Source organism: Pipistrellus kuhlii, unplaced genomic scaffold (genome assembly GCF_014108245.1).
Source record: "Pipistrellus kuhlii isolate mPipKuh1 unplaced genomic scaffold, mPipKuh1.p scaffold_m20_p_5, whole genome shotgun sequence".
NCBI classification, from domain to species: Eukaryota; Metazoa; Chordata; class Mammalia; order Chiroptera; family Vespertilionidae; genus Pipistrellus; species Pipistrellus kuhlii.
The window spans coordinates 48,035,550-48,062,199 of NW_023425551.1; the positions used below are offsets into that span (position 1 = coordinate 48,035,550).

A 26,650-nucleotide genomic window follows, 5' to 3' on the forward strand; every position below is an offset into this window, starting at 1 on the left:
CACATACCAATGTCTTTCAGGCTTGTCAGCTCCTGGGAAAGTGACATTAGCGTCCACTCTTTGACCCTGCCCTCTGCAACCTGCTTGGAGCTGCTGTTGATATTATCAGGGAATAACGCCACGCTGCCCCCGTCCCTGCGCTGTATGAATTCCTTTCAGGTAAGGCTTTGTTCCTACCAGGGTGTGATTTCTCAGTTTTACTTGTAATTGTTTGCTAAGGAGCCTGTCTTTCACAGGAGGTAGTCCACAGAAACCCAGATTTTCACATTGTACTAATAATAATAAGCATAATGCATGTATTACTGCCTTGTCTGTCTCTTTTTAAACAAAAAAAAAAAAGGGGGAGGCTCAGAATTCTCTAGGCAGTTGTTCAGTAATGATGGAATTCATATTTCTCTAACTCCAGAGTTAGTTCCCTTAATCTTTCCTGCCTCTGAGAGAAAAGGCAAGAACATTTGACAGCGACATTTGTGAATGCCACTTCCTTTTTCTAGATTTGCCCTAGAACAGTGGTTCTCAACCTTTCTAATGTTCTCAACCTTTAATACAGTTCCTCATGTTGTGGTGACCCCCAACCATAAAATTATTTTCATTGCTACTTCATAACTGTAATGTTGCTACTGTCATGAATGGTAATGTAAATATCTGTGTTTTCTGATGGTCTTAGGCGACCCACAGGTTGAGAACCGCTGCTATAAGAACTGCTGCTGTAGAGCCAAAGACCATCGGAAATAACTTTATGATTGGAGGTCACCACAGCATGAGGAACTATATTAAAGGGTCTCAGCATTAGAAAGATTGAGAACCACTGCCCTTGAACAAGGACCTTTAGGTTGCAGTCAAACTGCCAAGTGGATGCTTAACAGTGATAGTGTCCTACCCACTCTCAGCACCTGTTCCCTCTCTCCCTGATCCCACCACCACCACTTTCCCACTCTGCTGGGTATCTGTCTATGTTCGAGGTAAAGGACAAACAGGACCAAATGTGGACCAACAGCAACAAGACTCCTTCCCTGGTAGACAGCTAATTGTCATTGAGGTGGCAAATGAGAATGAAGATGTTTGTCACTGAAGTTGTGACCTAATAGCTACTGAGTGTAATTAAACATATCAATGAGTCTTGACAGTGGAAAAATATTCACAAACCTTCTGAGCCTGGTGAGAAGCCATGTGCCACAGTGAGAAATGAGTCAATGTGTGTCAGTTCTACTTCTGAAGAGTTGTGTGTGTATCCTAAGATAACTTTAAGATCAATGTGTATTGCTTGGTGCACCTCTGTGTTAAAACAAGACATGAATTTTTCTATGAATTATAGCTAAAAATTGATTAAAAATAATTGCTGCAATATAATTTGCATCCATATTCTCCTGGTAATTTATTATAATGATTATCTTTGTAATTTTCTTCCTGATACAAATTTCAGACTTTGGCCATGGTGTACCTGTTTGTATTTATCATTACTCAATTACCAACTTTAATACTGGACTCAAGGGATCTTTGAAAACACCTTATTTTGTAGAAGAGGAAACTGAGACCCAGAGAGATGGATTGAGCTGGCCAGGGACCACACAGCATGTTAGAGACAAATGCCCAGGTAACTGCATCCACCACCTGAATGCAGTACTCGCCCAAGTCTTGGGAAGTGGGGGTGTGAGTCAGTGGTAGATGGAGGCCAGTTGTATCTATCTTGGAATATCCACGTCATCCCTTTTTCTGTAGTAATTTATAATTGTTTATTTGTATGCTGCTATGAACCAGAAATGATTTAAAATTCTATCAATCTTTCTTCAAATTTTTGCTCTTGGGATTGAACACTGGATAACACAAAAGTTTATATATGCCCACAAACTTTTTTGAAGGGAGGTTAAGAAATTTAACAATGTTGACCTTTGGGGAGAGAAGCTGGAAGACAATTATTTTCTTATTCGTTCCCTCGTGTACAGTGTGAAATTTTTATATGATGGGTGAGTGAAGAGATAGAGAGATGACTCTGACTTCAAGGACTTTACACAGAATATTGGGGAAGATGGAACCAACATCTGTGTGTGATATAAATTGAGGATAATTATATTACAAAGTACCCTCAATGCAACTCTTAGAGATGAAAGGTAGAAGAGGAATCTAAACCGGGGGTGGGGGATTCGAGAGGAGGCCCTGTCTGTATTCTTCTCCAGGAGAGGAGGCAGGCGGCCTTGCTGCCTTTGAGGACCTCAGCTCAGGCTCATGTAAACGCAGGGGTAGGAAAGCCTGCCCTGCTCTTGGTGGCCTTAGTGTCTATCCTTTCACCTCTAATCAGGGGTTAGAGTTGTCAGCTTGTAAAGCCTGTTAATTACTGAATGACCCTCTCTATTAGTGATGGTACTTCCTCTGGTCTCAGTTCCTTTGCTGAATATTATTGTCAGGAGCACAAACAGTTGCTCGACTTCAAAGGTACAGAGAAACTTGTCACAAATTTCTGAACAATGTCTGCTAAAGAGATTTTCCCCTGCTCCTGGCCCTGAAAGACGCATTCCTATTGTGGCTATTACCAGGAATCAACTTCCCTATTCGGGCCTTCACTCCAAAATAGAGGATTAGTGAGAAGGGGAGGATGTCTGTCAGGATTAGAAAGAGAGCTCTGCTTCTTCGTCTTTGTAACACCCCCTTAATCATTTACTGTCAGAGCCAGGACCGGGGCTGCTAATTCTGCCTGTACTTGGGATTTACTTTTTCAATCGGGAGCTACTTTAATGCAGTTCTTTAAAGTGCTATACTGGCAAGAGCTGTAGAATAATAGAATGACATTTGTCAAAGATACCATCTTTACATTTCCAGTTCTCTTGTAATGCAGGCCGAGTCAGTTACTGTGAGCAATGGTGCTTTTTCCTTCTGCTCTTTTTGTAAAAATGTGATTTTTCATTGCTGAGGATTCAAGTGGCACTACCACTTGAGCCTTATCACTACGAAATCCCAAAAGGAGAGATTTATCTTATTAATTAGAGCTATTAACATATATGAAATTGTCATTTCTTAAATTACAGTATAACATCTCTCAAGACAATAGGGATATCTTTGGGTGGATTTGTCATAATTTAACTTGCACTGGGTTACATACCTGAACATGCCTGGTGTGGTTATGAGCGGAGAGACTGTAGAATTTGGTGGAGAATCACTGATGGATTGCTGGGCACATTCTAGAGTTGTTGATTTCCCAGGGAGAAGGAGGAACTTAGCGTGTCACAGTCTGTTAAAACTCTTCCATGACTTCTTATTGCAATGAGAGTAAAATCCAAACATCTGAACCTGGCCCATAAAGCCCACAGCAGGTGTCCCTGCCTTGCCCTTTGGCCTCATGCCCTGCTCTCTCCCTCTCACTCTGTTCCAGCCACACTGGCCTTATTTTCTGCTCCCAGCACAAGCTGGTTCTGGCCCTAGAGTCTGTTTACTGGAGGTTTTCTTTGCCATAAGGAGGTGTTCTGGACTAGATTTCAGGTCTGGACCTTCTTTCTGTCTCAGCTCAGGTACCTCCTCCCCTAAGAGGCCTTGCCTGACACTCCTCATAGAATCCCTCTCTCCCCATCAGCATATTCTATAACCTTATGTTGTTCATTTATTTGTCCTTTTCCTCTTCTGAAATGTGTGTTAACTGAAAAGAGAGAGAATGTCTGTTCTTGTTCAATATTGTGTCAACAGAACTCAGAACAGTGCTTGGGCGGGGAAAGCATGTGGGCTGACTGGCTATGGTGGGAGGATACACAAATAGAGCACAAATTGGCGTTGCCACTTGACATTCTGGAGATGTCCCGAAGACGGGACTAGTGGAAGCCGTACACACTCCGGGACAGAGGCGGAGCCTTACCTGTTGAGACAAGGTGGACTCCACAGGCAAGTTCGGATTGGAGGGATGTGGGCAAGGTTGAGCACAGTGGGTATCTGCACTGTAATTCCAGCCTGGGGCTTTGTTACCAACAACAAATAATCAACGTGAACTACGCTTTGGAACGACCAGAATCCACCAGAAGTCATGGCAAAGTAATTTTGCTTACTGATGATGCACCATCACACACTTCAAAGCCAGTTAAAGACACGTTAACAGATCTTACCTGGGAAGTATTCACCAGACCTTGCTCCTTCAGATTACCACTTGTTCCGATCGATGGCACACGCACTTTCTGAGAAGCACTTCGAAACATTCGAAGAAGTGGAAAATTGGGTCTCTGAATGGTTTGCCTCAAAACAAGAAAAGTTCTATTGGGACGGTATCCACAAATTACCTGAAAAGATGGGGGAAATGTGTAGCTAGCGATGGACATTACTTTGAATAAAGCACTTTTGATGTTTCTCTTGAAATTATTGTGTTTTCTTATATCACAGAATCTGCTATTATTAACCGGTACACCTAGTAAAAGTCCTGTTGTTAGGTGACAGTGGATGGGAAGGGAGGCTGTGAGCCATTCCAGGTTGTCCATGGGTAGCTGTGGGTGTAATCAGGAGGCAGGTAGGCCTGCAGGAGATGGGCAGGCGCCTGCTAGAACTTCACTCAGCTCTCGTGGAGATCTACGTGCTGGTTCCAGAGAACTGAGAGGTGAGTTATTGGCACCCTTGGTCCCCGAGGTATGTCAGTCTCCTTCCTAATAATGCCTCTGTCCTCAGGGGGCAGAGATAATCCAAGACTTGAACGCTACTCATAATATTTAGGAAATCCAAGTCTCACAGGTAGTGATTAATGCTCTATTTTCAGTCTCTCTCCTCAAAACAGATTTCTGAGAACTGCCTCAGCAATTTGGGTGTGAAAGGATGAGGTGTTCTGTGGTTTGGGGAAATAAGCAGGTACCCTTAGTTTACTACACCTCTGTGGTCTGGATTCTCCTTTCCTCTTCCTCCCTTCGTACTGGTCTCTGTTGTTTTGCCATCTTCTTGAGGAAAATGTGGACGGGGCCAAGCAGAGAGCCAGCTCATGTTGCTGCCACATCACATCTATCGAGAGGCTGATCATGACCTCACTGGTTTGGTTCAGTGGATAGAGCATTGGCCTGCGGACTCAAGGATCGTGGGTTCGATTCTGGTCAGGGGCATGTGCCTTGGTTGCGGGCACATCCCCAGTGGGGGGTGTGCAGGAGGCAGCTGATTGATGGTTCTCTCTCATTGATGTTTCTAACTCTCTATCCCCCTCCCTCTATAAAAAGTCAATAAAATATATATTTTTTAAAAAGAGGGAGAGGCTAATCATGCTACCCAGATTCCTCGCTACATGTCCTGCCCCTCTGAAATTTCTGTCAAAATATTTGGCTCTCAAAAGAAATTTCAGTCGTTGTACTGTTGATATTTGGCTCTGTTGACTAATGAGTTTGCCGACCACTGTCCTAGCCCTGTTCAGTCCTACATGCCTGGTGGGGAGAGAAGGCCTGGCGGCAAGGCCTGCCAGAGCTGAGCAGCCTCTGTGATTTGAGGGCACTCACTGCCCTGCCCCTCGGGATCTTTAACTCCGAATTGGGAGTGGGAAGGGCTGGAGGGCAAATAGGTTTATCTAATTCATCAGCGACAGGAATAGGCATGTGCTGGTTACTAAATGTCAGTGTCCATGTGAACCTATTAAAAATTCGGGTTTCGGAGAGATTCTGTGTCAGTGACTCTGCAGGAGCACCAGGAATCTGCATTATGGCTCACATCCAAAGTGTTTCTGATAAAGATTTTCAAGAACCAAGGTCAGAAGCACGTATATGATAAGAGAATATATTCCCACCGAAGTGGAAAATGTGAAGAAAACATGTTTTGTTTTGGTTTTTTTAATTATGACAGACACCTAGTTACTAGTTTAACCAGCTTGGTTATTTTTCTCTTTTCTTCACTTTTCCTTATGTGCTGCACTTCCCACATACCTGACTGTGAAGTGAACTGAGCCACCTCAAAGTTGGCACTTTTTCTGGTGCTGTTTTCTTCTGCTGTGTCCTCTCCCGTTTACACTCAGGTGCTTGGTAGAGCCCAGAAGTCAGTTATCTCTGGGTTGTCTTCCTGCCGTGTGGTGTGGACACCTGGCCTCCAGTGTCTCCCCGTCTCAGGCTCCGGCCCCGCAGGGATGTGCAGCCCCCACAGCCTCTCTCCTGCCTTAGCCAGCCACTCCCCTCAACAGAGGGCACTCAGGGTCTGGTCTTTAATCTGCCCCCTCTGGACGACGCGTGACCCTGCTCTAGCCAAGTAACCTCGAGGGTCCCCATTTCTTTATCTGTTCAATGAGGGACGTGGGTTAGATTATAAAATTCCTTTTAAAGTAGAAGCACACAGAGTCACTTTGTTCCCAGCTGTTCCTTAATTCATTCACCCAGGCTGAAGACTGTAACTGCATTTCTTAAAGAGACTAAGTCCTGGTTTCTTTTGAACATCTTGAAAGTGTTTAACTGTTGTAAAGCATAGGTAAAACCCCATTAACTAGGAGCTGTTTATGTGTTTGTGTGTGTTTATTTGTTTGTTTGTTTTTGCTCTCCAAGAGAATGGAGTTTACATCCTTGACCTTGCTAACAGTCACAAAAAAGGGTCACGGATGAAGGGATTACAGTGCTGTCTGTCCCTGGGCTCTCTGGCCTGAGAATCCCACGTCACTGCTTCCCGAGGGGGCAGGCAGAGAGAAGTCAGTGCCAGGTGAGCTGGGTCAGACCAGAGGCAGAACCCGGGAATGGTCTCTTCTCTCCCTCAGCTTCCTCCTCTTCGGGTTCCACCCGGTGTTTCTGACTCGGGGTCCTGCTCCTCCTTGAGACATCTGTGGCTTGGAAAGTTTCCAGTGGTTTTGCATTTGCATTAATTTCATTTGTAGATGTGGTTATTCTGGGAAAGCTTTCTGACTGGAGCTATTAACAAGGAGACTTGGCTGTTTCCCACACACCGAGCATGGCTGTGCTCAGTGGAGCGGCTTCCTGGTGGAGGGTCCGGCTTCCTTGAAAAGGAGGCTGAAGATGCGTCTGCTTTCAGAAACAACATGCCATCGGGAGTGAGGTGGCTGAACTCGCTGCTCCCGTGAAGGAAGCTTCTGTACTGCTGGCAGGAGCTTTTCTGCTCAGAGGGGCACACAGCAGCCTGGGAAGGGTGCCAGCCGGGAAGGGAATGATGGGTTGGAAGGTGGAATTATTCTAAGCTTCCACTGAGAATCTCTAGTAAGGATTCAACCCTTCAGCAATGTGAGAAGATTTAGAACAGAAAAGGTGTTAGGGAACTGGGCCAATATGAGGAACAAGAAGCCAGTTTACTGTCCTGTTGTTCCTCCCTCGTAGACCTGATATGTGGCATCACAGAAGGGGGAACCCTGGCATGGAGGCGGGAAGCAGGTCTGGTTTCGGTCTGGGCTGCTATGGCACCTGCAACCAGTGTGACTGGGTACTAGTCACCTGCCTAGGTCCCAGGTTTCTCTTTCCTCCAGCTCAGAAATCCACGAATGCTACGTTTTAGTAGTCAGAGGGCTGCCAGTAGTGGGAGAGCTTATGGATTGTTAGCCTGGAGGGAAAAGGCTGGCCTCCAGTGTAAGGTTAGCGTCCCCTCACAGGTTCGTGCTTTGCTTCTTTCTAGGCTGGAAGTTGGAAATGATAGCTGCGGAGGTCACAAAGGAAGGATTGTGCTGTGGCAGCAGGGAACTATTTCTTTAGCTTCAAACAGGGCTTCTTGCAGTTAGCGTCTGCTGTTAGCTTAAGGCAGTTTGATCAATCCATGACCAACGAGAGGTTATCTGGTGCATTGTTCAAAGATCTGATAACAGAACACAGACTAAATTGGAGTAAAGAATTGGCCAAGTGATACTTAGGTGCCAGTGCCTTTTCTTGTCTCTTTAAAGCTGAGAGTAGTTCTTTATGGATAATAACGTTAATCCATAGTCCCAATGTTTCTACTCTCTTCCTGCTGATCGCAAATTATTGTTGTTTTGTCTCATTTAACTTCAGCTTGAAAATCATTTGTAAAGGCAATAATCATTTGAGACATTGCCCATTTGAACTGTCAGCTGCTTTTCAGCATCAATAACACCCCCAAATATACTAATGTTTTTAGCAGAAATTAGAGCCCTGTGAACAGAACACATGATTGATTGTATTTTAAATAGGTAAGTTAACTCTGCTCACATTATTGTGATTTCTAGTGTAGCTGGATTTATGTCTACCAACTCTTTATTTTATTTTATTTTTTTTAAGAGAGAGAGAGTAAAGGAGAGAGAGTTAGAGCTAGAAACATCAATGAGAGAGAAACATCATCCATCTGCTGCATACTGCATGTCTCCTCCTGGGGATCGAGCCCAAAACCCGGCCATTAAATTAAACCGTGACCTTTTGATTCCTGTGTTGATGTTCAGACACTGAGCCACACTGGCTGGGCTACTATCTCTTTATATGCATGTGGAGGGGAGTATATGTGTTTTGATTACCTTACTATCTTTTCTTTTCTTTTTTTTCTATTTCTTGTTCTCTGGTCTCTTGATAATTTTTCATCTTCTTTTATAAATGTATTTTCTGGCTTGGAAGCAGTAGCATACAGTTTTTTGTTTTTGTTTTAGCAGTCACTCTTACATTTTTTTTTAATTATATAAAGTATAAAGCTTCCTAGTAAAAGTAAAATTTTTCAGTATCTTTACCTTTTTGAAACAAGCAAGAATCTTATCCTATTTTAACTGTCTATTAACCACATCCTTCCCCTCATCCCCTTCTTCCCCATTATTCTGTACTGCTTTTGTTTGTTTCACTTAAAACCAAATGTTAGTTGTTACTTTTAAATATATATTAATGTTCGGTACTTAAATGCATATGAGTTTATATGCTTTTTTGTTTTGTTTTTGTTTGTTTTTTCCTGAGTCTCATATCCTTTAGTATTCTTTTCAGTGATGGTCTGTGAATGGTAGACTCTTGGTCTAAAATGTCTTCATTTTGTTTATACTCTTGTAAGCTAAGAGAATTCTCTACTCCTTCACAGTTTGAAGGTTTATCACACATTGCCTTTTGTCATCTATTTTTGTTGATAAGACAGCTATTGTCAGCTATTGTCAGCTATTAGTTGCTGTTTCCTTGAAGATAATTTATCTCTTTTTCTCTGACTGGTCTACAAGATTTTATCTTTGTGCTTGATGTACTATATAGTTTTTCAGTGATGTGTAGGTGTGGATTTTTTTAAAAATTATTCTTTGAGACTAAATAGATCATCGGAGGACTCATCTTTAATTAGTTCTGAAAAATTGTTAACCATTATATATTAAATCTCAATTATCCCCACTTTCCCCCCCTCCTCTCCTATTAGGCATATATTAGAGTCTTTCAATCTATTCTCCTTGTCTCTTAAAGATTCAGAATAAATTCTTCAGCACTAGATTTTGTAAGCACTCTTTCTGGTACTTATCCCCATTATTGAGTTTTAATTTAATGGGTACCGTATATATGTGTTTGTTTGTTTTTTATTTCCAAGATACCAAATTTTAAAAATCTTTGGGAGTATGAAACATATTTGCTTTTAAGTCTTTTTTGTGTGTTCTGTTATTTTAATTTTGTCTTAATCTTCTAGTGGGCATTTTGTAGCTGTCTGATGTAGGCTTCATTTTCTTCGTGTGCTTTAGAATTTTGGTTTGCAAGCTCACCTAATGTAAGTTCTCTTTTCTCCTGCTCAGCGCTCCCTACAACTTCCCCGCCGCCCTGGTAGTTTTCCAGTCACTTCAGCACTAAGTCCGAAATGGCGGATCTCTGTGGTGAATTAGGGCTTCCTACTCTCCGAACTGGCAGGCAGCCTGGCTTTTGTATTTCTCTCAATGTGTTCCATGTACATCTTTAGCGGCATCCATTGCCAGCAGCAAGTGGCTTGTGTCTCCTTTCATGAACGTCACTCACCCTGGAGCCTGACCTTGACCCATGGCTTCTTCAGGCCCATGGCTTCAGCTCTGCCTCCCCACTTGGTGCTCTGGCCCAAGGAAATGCTTAGCATGTTATAGCTGTGATTTAGAACTTTCTTACATCTGATCTGACTTTGCCATATGGTTAAAGAATTTCAGTGTCATCTTTGGCTCTTTATGATTTAACCTGGGTTTTCTCATTTGTAGGAGTAATAACTGCCCTTCTCTCTGAAAGCACTTTGTAAATACCACAGGTAAGGTGTGGCCACTTAAAACATTAATGTAATTGGTGTATCACATTTTATCAGTGCTCTATCTTTGGAGTCAGATTTGTTCAGGGTGAGTAGATAGCATGGTGAGGAAATAAAATATCTTGGGTCATAATAGAATTAAACATCCCCAGATTTGTCCTTGTCTGCTAAATGTCAGTGGTTCAGGTCACACATTCCAGAGTTGTTTCTAGAGGCAAGTGGATAGTGGCTCAGTCTTTAATTTTGGAGGTGTGTGACATATTAAGGAAATTGTGTTTAACTACAGTAGAGCTAGCTCAGTCAGTCACTGAATTTTTTTCCTTAACTCTTGTTCCTTTTTTAACTCAGTGATGGTGTCCCGAGCATAACTTACTATTTAGTATTAGGGTCTTTAAAAAAAAAAAAAACATTTTAATTAAACTTGCTCTGGATACGTGAGTTTATTTAATTTTGCCTTATAGCTGATTAGTATGTTCATTTTTATAATGTTGGGGGCTTGAAGAGTTGCACCTGGAGATGATACTTTTTATCAGTTTTGTAACCCATCTGTTTGTGTCTCCCTCTCCCATCTCCTACCACCCCCCAAAAACAAAAAACAAAACAAAAAAACCCAAAGTATGGCTAGCCAGGTTTGAGAATCAAAGAGAGAAGTCGGAGCTTGAGTTTGACCCTGGATACACAAAACTACTAAAGTTTCTTCCCTCCTGTTTCCACATTCTTGGTAACAGTGCCCTAGAGCCCAGGTTTCCCCTTCATCTTGCCATTGTTTTCAACTGAAAAATTTGCATCCTTTCTTTCTCCATCCTCCGGTACATCACATGGAGTAAAAAATTGCTCTCTACACATTTCGAAGCAGCAAAAACAATGGCAGCTATGTCATGATCAGTCTCCCAAACTGAAGGCAATAAGAAACAACTTCCTGACTATGGAAGTTCTGCACACGTATCTGGAGGAAGAAAATTCCTAAACTGTAAAATACCTGTGAGTAAACAGGGGGAAAAATCAACGTGTTCTAGTGCCCAATTCCTTATACATCTGCCTCACTTCTGCTCTGCTACAAGGCTCTTAGTGAAGAAAACAGACCAAGAGAAACTGCAGAGAAGAATGAAGAGAGGGAGGTGTCTATGGGTGATTTTGAATGGCCACTAGAAATGAAGCATCCATCTCATATAAAAACTGCTGTTTGAAATTTTAACCCTGCTATTTGGCTTCTGTAAATGCTTGCTTGCTTAAATAATAAGGAAAATAAGACTACTCCCACTTCAGAGAGGCCATTAACCTTTCCCCAGACAAAATTATCAGTGCTGGCACCAGGCCAAGCCTTTGGTTGAGGTCTCAAGGCCCCAGCACATAGGGGCTCTTTAAGAACATAACCATTATGGCTTGTCTCAGTTTAGGTTCTTATAAGGGTATTTCTTAGATCATATGACCTCACACATCTAGAGGAAATGATGAACAACATAGACTGATGAACAAAAACAGACCCAGAGATGCAGAAACTGGTTGGCTCAGTAGATAGAGCATCGGCCTGTGGACTGAAAGGTCCCAGGTTTGATTCCAGTCAAGGGCATGTACCTTGGTTGCAGGCACATCCTCGGTTGGGGGTGTGCAAGAGGCAGCTGATCGATGACTCTCTCTCATTGATGTTTCTAACTCTCTATCCCTCTCCTTTCCTCTCTATACAAAATCAATAAAATGTATTTTTTTTTAAAAAAGAAGAAAAAAAAACAGACCCAGAGAAAGAGAAGCAGTGATCAGACTCTCAAACCTCAGAGGGAAAGTAGAGGAGGGTGGGGGTAAGGGGAAGAGATCAACCAAAGGACTTGTGTGCACGCCTATGGGCCTGGCCAGTGGCCATGGACAAGGGGGGATGAGGGCATATGTAGGGAGGGGTTTGGGATGGGATTGGGTGATGAGGACAATTATTTGATACCATAAGCAATTAAAAAAAAAAATTCAAAGGGGGCCAGAAACACCCCATATTTGGGAGACAAAGAAGGTAAAAACATATAAATAGGGAAAGTTCCTCCATTTTGGGGCCCAGAATTTGAAGACATTTTCCTCTGGGCCTGGGCATAATAAATTAACTTCATCTCTCTAAGAATTGCTTGGTTCTTCTCCGGTTTTCTGTAACAGAAATATTAAATCCAGCCTAAATTTTTAAATGCTGAAAAAATGTTCAAGCAGATCAGAGCATGGAGTATAGGAAAGGGATTTTAAAGTACATGTGACTTAAAGAAGCAGACATAATACAGAACCAGGTGTACCATTCAAAGACACAGACATGATTTAAAGGGGCCAGAATGATTTAAAGGGTAGGCATCACTAACTGGAGCAGTCTTCCCCAAGTATAGCTTCTGGAGAAAAAAAGCAAAAAAGAAAAGAAGTGCTTTTTAGCAATGAAGAAGAAAAGTGAGGTGGGTGGGACTAAGGGTCCTATAAAACAAAGAGGATTCATAACTTTTTTCTGGCCACCAAAACAAATACACTGACAGAAAACTAAATTACCTGGACTTTGCTAGACTAACAGAAAAGGGCACCTTTTAAAATAGGGATTTTATAAAACACTCCCATATCACAAAAATGGGCAAAAGGAAAGGAAACTCAGTGAAGAAATATTGCAGAAAATTAGAAAAAGAGAAATCATAACCAGCAATTAAGAAAAATCCTCCCCTACAACATAACAATGAACTAGAAGTGTTAAGTTTACATTCCAAACAGAATTAAGGACACTCAGCTATTTGAGGATATGAAAAACCACTCTGATTTAGAAATGCAAAATGGACAAAAACTAAGATAAATAAAAAAGGAGTTGATTGAACTCAAGAAATTAATGGAAGGGGAAAAAAGATGTCAGAAATGAGAAATGAATTTAAAAAGTGCCCAAAGTGAAAATAGAGTCTAATGAATATTAAAGGGTTTACAGAAAGATAGGAAAATAGCCAAGAAAATGAAATTCACATAAAGGAAGAAGTAAAACAGAGTCTGAAAGGGAGGTAAATTTTTACCTCTACCTTCTTAGTGTTTCTCTTGGCTGGACCCTAAGAGTTAAACTGATGTAAGACTGATTAACAATAGAAAGGCATACAAATTTATATAAGTTTTTTGTGAGGCCCTTGTATGTTGTAAAGACCCAAAGAAATGGCAGAGCTTCCGTGCTTTTATAGTGGATTGAACAAAGAGAAACATCTGTAGAAAAGTAAGTAAACTATGTGGAGAGGCTAAAAGAAGATAAGAATTATTTTTATAAGGTCTTTTTATGTAAAAGTTAGTGGCCTGGTGCACAAAATTCATGCATGGGGGTGGGGAGGCATCCCCCAGCCCGGCCTGCACTTTCTCCGATATGGGACCCTTCAGGAGTTGCCCGACTTCCAGTTTAGGCCCAATCCCTGCTAAACCAGCAGTTGGACATCCCTCTCACAATCCGGGACTGCTGGCTTCTAACCACTTGCCTATCTGCCTGCCAACCTGATCACCCCCAACTGCCCTCCCCTGCCAGCCCAATCGCCCCCAACTGCCCTCCCATGCCAGCCTGATTGCCCCCAACTGCCTTCCCCTGCAGGCCTGGTCACCCCCAACTTTCCTTTCCTACTAACCTGGTTGCCCCCGACTGTCCTGCTCTGCTGGCCTGTTTGCCCCCAACTGCCTTCCCCTGCCAGCTTGATTGCCCACAACTGCCCTCCCATTCCAGCCATCTTGTGGCAGCCATTTTGTGACAATGTGAGAGCAGCCAACTTGTGGCGGCCATCTTGTGATGATGTCGCACCAGGGTGTTGTACCACCTAGGCTTTTATTATATAGGATGATAGATTTGTAACTAAATATATCAGTTATAACAATAAGTGTGAAGGGGCTTGATTTCCTCATTAAAATAAAAAGATTTACAATTTGGCTCACAGTATTAAATTCTCCTGTCTTTCTATAGTATGTTCTATATCAGAGACCTAGCTAAAACAGTGAATCAGATATTCTAAAAACTAAGGCTGGAAAACAGTAGAATTCTATTTGTACTGTACTGTGTAAATGAAAACAAAAAAGAGAAGTCATAATGATCCTGATATCAGACATAATATAATTTTTTAAGCCTCGGAGCATTAAATATGACAAAGGACACTTCTTAATGCAAAAAGCCACGGTTTACCAACAAAAACAAAAAAGAGGAAGACCCTTATATCTAGATATTTATAAATTTTCTTATTAAACAACTCCTGTGTGAAAGGGGGCATATTAATTGGAATTAGAGTTTGTTTTTTTAAATGATGACAATTGTGGTCTTTGTGACTGTCTTCTTTCACTTAGCATAATGTTATGAAGGTTCATTTATATTGTATCAGGTATCCATGATTCATTCCTTTGAATTGCTGAATAATATTCTATTGTATGGATATACCACATTTTATTTATTTCTTCATCAGTTAATAGATATATGTGTGTTTTTCTATTTCTTTATTCTGAATGCTGCTATGAACAATTGAGTCACTATTTGAAAAAAAGATAAAATTAGATCCATGTCTCACAGCGTACATTACAATAAACTCCAAACAGGTTAAAGATCTTACTGTAATAAATTAAAAATGATACTAGGAAAACTGGTGAAGTTTGAAAAAGGTCTGTATTTTACTCAATAAATATTGTACACATATTTATTTCCTGGTTTTGATACTTGTCTTGTGGTTATATAAGATGTTAATATTAGGAAAAACTAGATGAGGGGAATATGGAAACATGGTACCTTTTTTTTACAACTTTTCTCTCAGTCTAAAGATATTTCAGAATTTTTTTAAAAATTAAATATTAAAAATTGAATTAAAAATGTTTCATAAAAGGCAGGAGGCTAGATAAAGACTTATTCTTTGAACCCTAAGAAAGGGAACGTACTGGTACCAGCTAGGTAAGTGAGGTGTTAGAAGGCAGCAGAATTCATTTGATGGTGAGGGCCAGGAGGTAGCAGGGTGCAGATCATGAAGTCATTACACTTATTGTAGTTCATTTTATTACTATAGCGTGTGAGGTAATATGTAGAAGACTTGAGATTGAGGTGATAAATCTTTCTATATACACAATAATGAATTCTTTCTTAGTTTGGCCACCATTTATTTCAAAGCTTTGAAACTTGTTGATTAGTATGAATTCACATTTTGAGTGATGGAAGAATGCATAGAAAATGCTGAAGAAGTAGTTATCTTCACCTTAGATATCCATACCTAAACATTAAGATTCAACGTATAGCTGATGGTATTGGGGAGCTTTTATCTTAAGAAACTCAGAAATCTTCTAGTTTTTAGTTATAGAAATTCAGTGTCTAATTCTTTAACTATAATAAAGGTTAGCAAAAATGACATTTTTACAAAAAGCACTTAAGTGATTCTTACCCCCCAAAAAATCTTAGGTTCTTGATGAGACAGATAAATACATTAGGTCAGGGTTTATCTCCGCCAGACGTGATTAAAGCCCAGGGTTATGCAGGACAAACTTGGCTAGTGCAAAGCCAAACCTATGAAGTAAGAAAGTGCTTAACAAATGGACTTGTGGGTTGGATGGACATCTTAACATTTACCCAAAGAAAGAGTTGTTAGTTCTTCAACCTTTGATTTCTATAAAATCAAGCAGGAATCATAGTACCGTAAGCATAGTTTTGTTATTTTGGTTGCCTTATTGGAATTATGTTTGAAATAATGCAGAAGAGTTTATTAAATAAGATGTTTGTTGTCACTTATATGTAAAGTTGGGGTATATTTAGTTAGGCAAGTCTTTGTTGTAATAGTGCTTCCATTAAAAAATTAAATTCATATTATACCATCTAACTTACAACATTTTGTTTCCCCCTAAGAGCATAGCTTACCATATGTACAAAGACTGCTGCTATTTGGATTCCCATGGATATTTTTATCCAGCATTTTGTCAGAGGGGAAATTGCCTTATGCATAATCTGAAATAATTGAAATAATTGGAAATATAATGAGAATCAACATTTAGAAGCTCACTTGTGCTTCTTTCTCTACAAAATAAAATGATCACTGAATGTATTCATGTTTTAAAATTTAAGCAGACTTGATAAATAAATCTTGTTTTTTAAATGTGCAGAGGGGCTAATATAAAATGGTTGGTGTCCCTAAAACAGGTGTAAAGAGATCTTTTTAAGTTTCCCAATACATTTGCAAATTTACCATGATGAAGTGGTAATTTGCAATATAGAGTTGATTGCAGAAATCAGGATATAGTTGAACCATATTTTTAAAAATTCATGTTATTTTCCATTTCTTTGCTTTTTATGCTACATGTAACATCATTAATAATATTTTCAGATGTTCCTGAGAGATTTGTAGACTGGTTTTGTTTTTTAGTGGTTGGTAGCAATTGGCTTAAAATAGAAAGTCAGTCATCTGTATGGCTCCCAGCATCTGACCAGATTTTGCATTCTTGCACACTTTTTACATGGACTCCATTCTATTTTTATATTCAAGTGTAGAAGTTACAGTGAAATGACTGAAAGGTCTGAGAAAGGGCTTAAGTAAAGCAAGCTGGGATTTTCTTTAGGAAATATTTTTGAAGCATCATCATTAGATCTTTGTTTTATATTTCCTGTAGAGGTGATGGGGGAAGAGGAAAGTTCGTGTCAATTATAAGATTTCAGATTCTTGAGTCAGAAATATGTGAATTTGGCCAAAACTGTTTTGGCTCAGTGGATAGAGCGTCAGCCTGTGGACTGAAGGGTCCCAGGTTCGATTCCAGTCAAGGGCATGTACCTTGGTTGCGGGCACATCCCCAGTAGGGGGTGTGCAAGAAGCAGTTGATCAATGTTTCTCTCTCATTGATGTTTCTAACTCTCTATCCCTCTCTCTTCCTCTCTGTAAAAAAGCAATACAATATATGAAAAAAAAAAAAAGAAAAAAAAGAAAGAAAAAAAAGAAAGAAATATGTGAATTTGAATAGCAGTCTTCCATGTACTTTCCCGTGATGTTAGAATGTTTCCCCACCTAAAATGAGAATGTAGTCTCTATATGGTAGAACAAAGTGAAGGGCCAACTAATGAAGTACTAGTTATCTAATGTGTCATCATTTTGTAGGACATCTATTCTTTATATTTTAGGGGCTTCGTTTACCATTCCTATATTGTCAGGGTTCTTCCAAACAACAGCTTACACTCTGGTTAGTTTGAGCAGAAGCAGAATTTGCTGAAGAGTCTTCAGTAGTTAAGCATGTAGCTAGGAATGGAGTCTAACATGCATTCTGGCTGTTTTAGGGAAAATAACACTATATCGCTGACGCAGGTTACTGCCCTACTGTCCTCAGAAAGACTTAAACTTCCCTCCATGTTCTTCAAAGTGTGGCTTTTCTGTTTCCTCCTCAAATGACGTACTTCCAAAGCTATGTCCTGAACAGGGTGTCTAGTTGGTGGAGCCTGATCACACAATGCTATCCTGGCTTCATGGAGGCTGAGGGGAAAGTTTTCTGGCTCCTCACTTAAGAAAGTGAGACCAATAAAGAAATACATTCCTCAAACCTTTCAAGGGTGTTCAAAAGGTGCTGGATAGGCAGAAAATGTGATAGCGCTCCAGGGACATTTTTGTTACAGTAGATTGACTGTAACAAAATAAAGACATAAAATATGTCCAAATTAAAAGAAAGGTGACTTTGGTTTATTATTCCTTCTTTAAATCAAATATTTTATTTTTAAAGTAGACATTGCTTTTCAGATATATCTGCGTCACTTGCCCTAATCATTTACATTTCTGTCCCTGTATATATAGGGCATCTTGACTTTGGTAGGCCATAATACACAAAACTTTAGCAAATTAAACCTAAGGGGATTAAAAACTCATTTTCCTACCCCAATCCTGTGCTGACTTTTATCATGAGTGTCATCACTAGCTGACCTGTTTCCCTACATGGAAATACTGAAATTATTTTTCTCCTCCATGACATGGAAACCTGCCTTTCCATATATATATATATATTATTTTTTTGGAGACATTCTGATATTTCTGATATATTTTTTCCTTCAGCCATCATTCTCTTACCTTACCTATTAACCTGAAAGTTATGTTGCTAACTTGGATCTTTGGAAAGAAAACCGACATGCCAGGTCTGAGGAAAGACTGTGATTCAACCAGAAGAAACAAGGAGTCCAAAAAAAAAAAAAAATGTGTCTCTCTAATTTTAAAAGAAATGTATAATGATTGTTGGAGATTTAATAACTATCAGAAAAGGAAAATTAATTTTCCTGAGTCATGTCCTTCAGCATTAACATTTTGGTGTATTCCCTTCCCAGTGTTTTCTCTGCATTCCTGCTTGGTAGGAAGGAGCTAAGACAGAAAAAAAAGAAAAAAAAGAAAAAGAAAAAAAAAAAGGCAGTTATTTTTACAAAACTGGAATCATACTGTAAATAATATTAAATACTGCTTTCTTTATGTCATAAATGGTTTTCTATAGCACTTAATATTAATAATAATAGCTAATATTTTGAGTGTTTACTATGTGCTAAAGTACAATATTTTTTTTTTTAATTGATCCATATTAACTCAATCTTTTCAGGAGTCCCTAATATATATACTATCATTGTCTACTAGACGTGCATGAATTTGTGCACGGATGGGGGCCCTCTGAGTGGCCTGCAGGGATCAGGCTGAAACCCGCAGTTCTACTCTGCCTGCAGGTCCTATCTGCCACTCCAGCTCATCCTGGCCCCACGGTGCCTCCCCCGGGCTTGTGTCCAATCAGTCCAGATCAGGAGAGGCTTGCGTTGCTACAGCAGCGCTCACCAGCCATAAGCCCAAGGGGAGTAGCCTATGGGATCGGGATGAAACCGGCTCTCCAACATCCCCCTAGGGGCCCTGGATTGTGAGAAGGTGCAGGCCAGGCTGAGTGACCCCACCAGTGCACAATTGGGCCAGGAAGGGACCACGGGAGTGCTCCAGGACATGTCCAGCCCATATTGCTCAGTCTGAATCGGCCAGACCCCAGCAGCAAGCTAACCTAGCAGTCGGAGCATCTTCCCCCCTGGTGGTCAGTGCATGTCATAGCGACTGGTCGATCAGTTGACTGTCCACCTCCTGGTGGTCAGTGCATGTCATAGTGAATGGTTGAGCAGCCTTAGCATATCATTAGCATATTATGCTTTGATTGGTTGTTCGGTTCTGCCATTTAGTCTATTTGCATATTACCCTTTTATTATATAGGATATTTGTCACATGAGAGAACTGAATCACAAAAATATTTAAAAAGTTGCCCATGTTCACAAAGCTAGTAAGTGATAGAAATGGGATTCCAACCCAGATCTTGTTCCAGAGTCTGTGCTTTTAACAACTATGATATTGACTTCTATCATTTTGACACATGATTTGTAATATCTATGTGAAACTCAATCATAAATAGTACAGATTTTGCTTTTTTTCCTTTGATTTTTTGTGTGTGTGTGTGTGTGTGTGCACACACACGCAGTTTCCCTGGCCATTAATGTACTTTGCAAATATAATATTTAATGGCAACATAATGTTCATTTGTAGGACTGTGTGAATCTTGAGGCTGTTTCCTATCTTTGAGATAGCGAACAGTGGGGCAGAAGGGTACATAGTATCTGGTCCTGGGTGAAAAGCATCTTTGGGGCGAGGTGCATAGCCATGGCAAAGGGCCCCGTTTTAGGAGTCTCTGCCAAAGAAAGGAAGATGGACCACAGTTTACATGGACAGGAGAGAATTTTAATAAATAGACTTATGGAAAGTCACGAGAAATTTGATCATTCTGAACCACCTCTGAAGGCAGGCAAAATATGAACGTTTAATGATCTGTATCCTGACTTCTCCAGCATCCTGTTGTCCTAGGCAAGAAAAAAAAGAAAAGAAAAGAAAAGAAAAGGCAGATGAAATAAATGACCAGGAAAACCAGAATGAAGGCCAAGAAAATATGAGATTTTATCTTGCAGCACAAAATAGGCAACTTCATGACAAAACGACCTCATGTATGGAATGGAAAGAGCACCTCTTGGTATGAATACAACGAGCTGAAGTAGGAAAAATGGGGTTCCGAAGGCTTGCTGGAAAGGAGTCCTATCTGATTCTGGGCATAACTTGGCCTTAGTTGATGGAGACTCCAGCCAATGAGGTGATGCTTACCATATTTTCACTGATTATTGAGAACAATCTCTAAAGTGCTGAAGGCAGGGCTCGGGTCCAGACCACACCTCAGTGTTGGCCTGAAGAACAGGAGATTGGATCTTTTTAAAGTATGGCCAAAGGACATGATGAACCCCCAGTCTTAGAAATCCGCTACAGGGCCAGCCTCAGTGCCAGTGAAACACCACTGGTGTTTGTGGAAAGGGAGTTTCTTCTGACCCTCATGGTTATCCTACCTGGGCTGATGTGGGAGGAGCTGCTGTGACTCAGCCACTGTGACTGCTGCCGAGTCAACTTGCCAGTTAATATAACAGAGGTGGCCCTGTTGGTGAAAGTAAGCGCAGGCCTAAGCCCATAGAGTCAAGAATAGGAAAGCATACAAGCTGATAACATCCATGCCAATGGAGGGATCATGTTAGCTGATATCTGTTATGCATACATCTTCAATCCCAAATTCATTTAAATGTTCCAACCTTAACAAGTGCCAGGGACATAGCTTTGAGAACAGGTAACACTGGACTTTTTACCAGTTCATACTGGTGGCATATCAAACTATTTGAGGCAGATTGAAATGGGAAGGACCATGTTTAGAGGAATGCTCTATTTTAACATTGAAGAAGACAAGTTATAGATTGTCAACTTGCTGATGTTAAATTAATAACATTGGACAATATGCATCTGCAGAGCCATGTTCAGCCACAACATAGCTGAACAAATGTGTGACTCATTCTAAGTGGGCCACATGGACATGGCATGTATGATGATCAATAAAGATGAGACTTCACATCTTACGAAAAGCATGTGCAGAAGGCCAACAAAGACTCTAATAGAGTTCTTAGTTAGGTTCAGTCAAGACAAGGATACTGTTTAATTTAAATGCCTGAAATGCCTACGTTCTGCCTTAAATGGGACAGTTGAACTTCAAAATATTTTTGAATACATGGGTAAAAATATTTTAAAAGAAACAAATGGTAGTTTTTTTTTTAATGTAGAGAAAATGAAATATATATGCCTTTATTTTTTTTAATTCAGCGATTTTATTTTTTTAAATATATTTTTATTGATTTTTCACAGAGAAGAAGAGAGTTAGAAACATTGATGCGAGAGAATCATTGATCAGCTGCCTCTTGCACACCCACTACTGGGGATGAACCTGCAACCAAGGTACATGCCCTTGACCGGAATCGAACCCGAGACCTTTCAGTCCGCAGGCCGACGCTCTATCCACTGAGCCAAACCGGTCCCGGCAGATTCAGTGATTTTAAAGAAAAAGCTAATGTTTTGGTTGGCAAGGATTTTTAAAAGATATTCTATAAATGGTTATCGGTTGTTTATAAATTACCTCATCATTTTTCAGTGTGTGCAGTTAAACCAAGAGGCAAAATACAGTGTTTTAAATTGGTGATACTAAAAACCGTGAACAAACTTAAAAGTTACTGTGCAATTCTCATAAGCAATAAATTCAGCTTTTGTACAACAAATAAATTGTACTGTCATAAAGATTCTTGTCTATAAGCTTGACGAAATCTCTAATAATTTCCTAGGTCAGAGGATACGAATGTTTTTGAGACTTTGATAGATTTTGCCAAATTACTCTCTATAATGTTAATATCAATTTACTTTTCCACCAAAGTATTTTGTTTTAAAGGGTCGTATTTTTCCTTTTTAGTGTGTTTTTAGTTGTGGCTTTTGTTGTTATTGTTTGTACTTGCATCTTGTCAAGTACAGTGCCTCACCACGTAGTAAGGACTCAGTAAACATTTTGTAATAAATTAATGTGTTTAATATCTGCTGTTTGCAGATTTACAAGTATTTTTCTTTTTTCCTTGGTTTCTTTTCTTTATATGCTGCTTTTGCATACGTTTCTGCTTAAGAAAAAATTAGCCTCTTTCTACTGCATTTGAAGTACCAATTATACATTGAAGGTATGATGTCCTACAGAGAGCATTACAAAGCTTAATTTTTTATTTTATTTTTTTTACCTCTAGGCTGTTTCAACACAATATTTTTTCTGCTTTCAATCTGTTAATATGGTGATTTATTTGAATTAATTTTCAGATGTTAAACTAGCTTATATTCTTAAGTTATACTCAACTTGGTCATGATACAAAGTTTGCTCATATTTTATTTATGATCTGAATTTATGTTCAGAAGAAATAGAAGCTTTGATTTTCCTTTCTTCTACTGTCTGTGTAGGTAGGGTTTTAGTGTCAAGGTTTTGATAGCACCATAAGATGACTTGGAGAGAGTTCCTTCTTTTTTGTTGTTGTTTCTGGATGATTAAAGTTAATTGTTTGGTAAAACTTATTTGTGAAACTATCTGAGCCTGCTATTTGCTATGTTGCAAGAATTTTTAACTTCTGATTCGACAGAGGTAAATATTTCAGATGATTCAGGCTTTTTTTATTTCCTCTTGAGTCTCTTTTAATAATTTATATTTTTCTAAGGATTTGTTTACTTCATCTGTACTTTCAGAATTATAGTAAAGGTTGTTCAGAATATACCCTTTATGTCTGCCACAACTATTAGTCTTAGTCAGTAATCTTTCTTCAGTGATATCCAATCTCATATTTGCCTTATCTGTTAAATTTGATATCAACTTTTATATTTTTTTATTCCTCGAATACTGTTTAGTTCTTTTTCAAATCTTCCTGTAAGTTTTTAAAGTCTCACATAGGCATACTTTTAATACTTCTACTCTCCCATAATTAAAATACCTACAGTTTTCTGGGTCTACTTTTCTAAGTTATTTCTGTTGACTGCTCACATATTGTCTTATCTTGTGATGGCGAGCTCTGTTCTCCTTGGAACTTCCTCTGTGGGAGTTCTCTGAGGCCTGGGCTGAGTGTGTTCCAGCACAGAGGATTGTTTGTGAGGCCCCATAACTAGGGTGAATTCTAATCCCAAACATGCCAAGAGTAGGCTTATGATTGGGAATTCCCAGGGGTGTTTCCCCTCACCCTCCGTGCCAGACTCTAAGCCAAGGCCCAAACAGGCAGGCAAGCACAACCTCTCCCCCATCCGCCTCTAAAGGCAGATTGTTTGTACATTGCATTCCCTGTTGGGGAGCGGAGGGATCTCAGGAGTTCCGATCCAGCCTGCTGCTTTGCAGAGCCTCAGGTCACCCTCTGGCCCCCAGCAATTCCCAGTTTAAAGCTCCCACTCTAGTCAGACCTTCCAGGATGGGCAGCGGCCTCAGGAAGAACCTTCCTTCAGCCATGGTTTACCAAGAGGCTTCAGGATTCTTCTCTGCCTCTGAGGATCCCGCTGTTCTCCTGATAACTTAGCTATGTGTGGAAAAGATCTAAACACCTATTATATTTAGCATTTTTGAAAAATATTTTTTTACTGAGAGGGCTTCTTCTAACATCATACTACAGTACATGGATGAAACTGAGTTTTTGTTTTTGTTTTTTGGTGTTTTTTTCCTCGTCTAGAAGATAAATAAATCTCTTAAAGTTTTAAACCTTATATGGTACTTCCTCAGAAGTTACCCTCAAAGGTCAGCCTAATTTTCTAGATCACACTCAAGAACAGGGAAAATGCCGAAACTGGTTTGGCTCAGTGGATAGAGCGTCGGCCTGTGGACTGAAGGGTCCCAGGTTCGATTCCGGTCAAGGGCATGTACCTTGGTTGCAGGCATATCCCCAGTGGGGGTGTGCAAGAGGTAGCTGATCGATGATTCTTTCTCATCGATGTTTCTATCTGTCTATCTCTCTCCCTTCCTCTCTGTAAAAAATCAATATAATATATATTTTAAAAAAGAATAGGTAAATTGTTAAAAGTAACAGAAGCCACCATTGTGGGTCTTCTAATAATGTAAAGGGGTCTGTGCTAAGTGCTTCACAGGGACGATCTTATTTAATCCACCATCACTATTCTGTGAGATAAATACAATCACTCACTTAGTAAAGACAAGGACACTGAAGCTCAGGGAGGCTTAGGGGACTTTCCCATGATCACACAGTTAACAGGTAATTCATAATGGTGACCTTGGATCATACGGGGAAGGTTAAATTATGCTTGATGAAATATTTTCAGAGTTGATGCATTGCTATTTTAAAAGGCAGTAAAGTATGCCCTATATCTTAAGTTTCCAGTTAGATTGTGTTTTTGCTGATCCACGTGGTGTTACCATATTAAAAAGATAAGCATATCAGAGGACTACTGACGGCAGTTTACCACACCACCTTCACTGCTTTGCCTTCTCTAAGAAAAATTGCTCTTAGATCACCTCCCAAGGATTTTTCTGGATATCAAATCCCAAACCACATTTGTCAGCCTGGATGAGAAGAGAAGCTTTGGCCAAGGACTTTAGAGATTAATTGCTGGACGTGGATCCGGATTGTTTCATAATTCATCTCAAACACCTCTCTCCCCCAATTTCAGCCAACTCTGTGGTATTTGGTTACCATGTTAACATATACTTCTCTCTATGAAAGCAGTGTTTTATTTGTTTGTTAATTTATGTATTTTTTCCAGTTGAACTTTGATGTTATGGACAGGACTTGGAAAATGTGATTTTCTTAGTACAGTAATTTCATATGGTGATATCTGAAATACTGTTTCCTCAGATAGGAAGCTATGAAGTGAGCCAGTTTTTGTGTGACATTGTTTCTTGTTTGTCAGCTTGGGGATAGATTTTGAAACTACAATGTCTGTGTGTTTTTCTCAAGCAACTTTTCTTCCTCCTAAAGTAATCAGTCAGTTTATCCTCTTAAAGTAACCAGTCTCCATCAGTCCAGGAAAATCAGGAAAAAGATTTCTGGGAAGACACTCTTTGCCCAAATCCAAAAGAAGATTTTGACTTTCTCTGTGGCAGCCCAGTAATTGAGACCTGTGCCGCCGCCTCCAGGACCTCCGCCGGCATCCTTATAATCACCTGCCCACCCAAGTCCTGATACTTCTATGGTCACAAACTAAAAAAAGAGCAGTGACTACCACTACTTTGCAACTTCCAACCCGTCCGTCCCCTGACCTGGGTCTCAAGAAGTCTACTTTCTCCTGTGGGGCATCTCACGACCCTTGCCTGGAAGCTCTAGCCTCAAGGAGGGACCAGGGAGGCCAGGATCCACTTGCCACAGGGCCTTTCTGTCCTTTCTCTGCTCCAGGGCAGGAGAGGAGAGAGAAGTCTGTCTAATAATGCTTTGTGAGTGAACCCACAGCAGCAAGAAGACAGCACACAGTTTACATCTCATTGCATCATCCTGTTTCCATGGTACTTTAACTGAGCTAAACTAAGAACCTATTCTGGAAAACACTTTTGTCTTTTTTTACATCTTTTTCATCGGGTAAACTCAGGTGTGTTTCTTAGTGCCCCATGCCATCATTTTCTCTTCTGTAAAATGACTTTTTTTAAAAACTTGTACCTTTATAATATCATGCATATAAAAATAGCATAAAGAAGCTCAGATTTGTGAATGGTTTGTGCAACCGTAAGATCCAGGAAATAACGTTTTTTGCTTATCCCTACTTTTATTTTCCTGGTAGAAGAGTAGATGAGCATTATTCCTTCAGAAATCAAAAAATCACTTGAGGAGAAATGCAAAGTGATTTCCAAAACGAGGGAGTTAGCTTTATTTTCTTCCTGCATTTATTGCAGTTCGGTTTGCCCTGATCTTGCTTTCTTCTTCCTTCCCTTTCTTCCTAGCTGGGGTTCTGTAATATCTCAGGAGAAAGTGGAAATTGATTTATTTATATGAATTTACTTGTTTTTCTGCTGGAAATAAGAATTAGAAAACTTGGGGTGGTGAACACACACTACCATCTATATATATGGCTAATATGCTAAGTGTCCCTCCTCCTATCCGACTGGCTGCTGTGACATGAACTGACCACCAGGGGATAGTGGCTAATTCATGAGCTGCTGTGACATACACTGGCCATTTATAGAAAAAAGGCAGTGCAGACTTGGTACCAACAAAGCAACACTTGGCTTCCCTCAAGTGGGATGCAGGTCCCACCAAATCACAGCTGATGCTGCCAAGACCCCATGGCGCAAAATGCAGCCCACAGCCTAGCCCAGCCCAGCCTGGAAAAGGTCTCTGTGGGTGCCAGATAAGGATGTCATGTAGCAGCAATGTCCACCTTCCTCTTCATAGCAACTAGCCTTCTTGCAGTTTCTTCAACCCAGAAACACAACCTGCTTTATAGCCAGGTGCAAATATTTTACATTTTAACCAAATATCCGTGAAGCATTTTCCTGAGCCTCATCTCATTTGATCCTCACAGATGTTCTGGAGTAGGTAGATAGGAGACTCGGTGGAATCCTGTTTTCTTTTCATTAGCTGGAAAACGGAGATTTAGAAAGTTTAGAAGCTTGATCCAACTGAAAAGAAGTAAGAAATGGTGGACCTTGGAAATGACTTCAGGTTCTCTCACTGCACAGAATAGAGTAAAAAACTGCTGTAGTTACACATCTTACCCTCTGTTCTCCCTGCATGATCTATAATAATAATCTGCGT

The 26,650-nt window shown here is 40.1% G+C and overlaps 1 protein-coding gene across 3 annotated transcripts in view; it reads left to right on the forward strand.

The window, feature by feature from the left end:
• Window positions 1–26,650, forward strand: part of UBE3D (ubiquitin protein ligase E3D) — a 119,647-nt gene that overhangs the window by 62,428 nt on the left and 30,569 nt on the right. For all 3 annotated transcript variants that reach the window (XM_036414844.2, XM_036414842.1, XM_036414843.1), the window contains one exon: window positions 21–159. In XM_036414844.2, coding sequence (XP_036270737.1) covers window positions 21–159 — 139 coding nt within the window. The remainder of the gene's footprint in view (window positions 1–20; window positions 160–26,650) is intronic.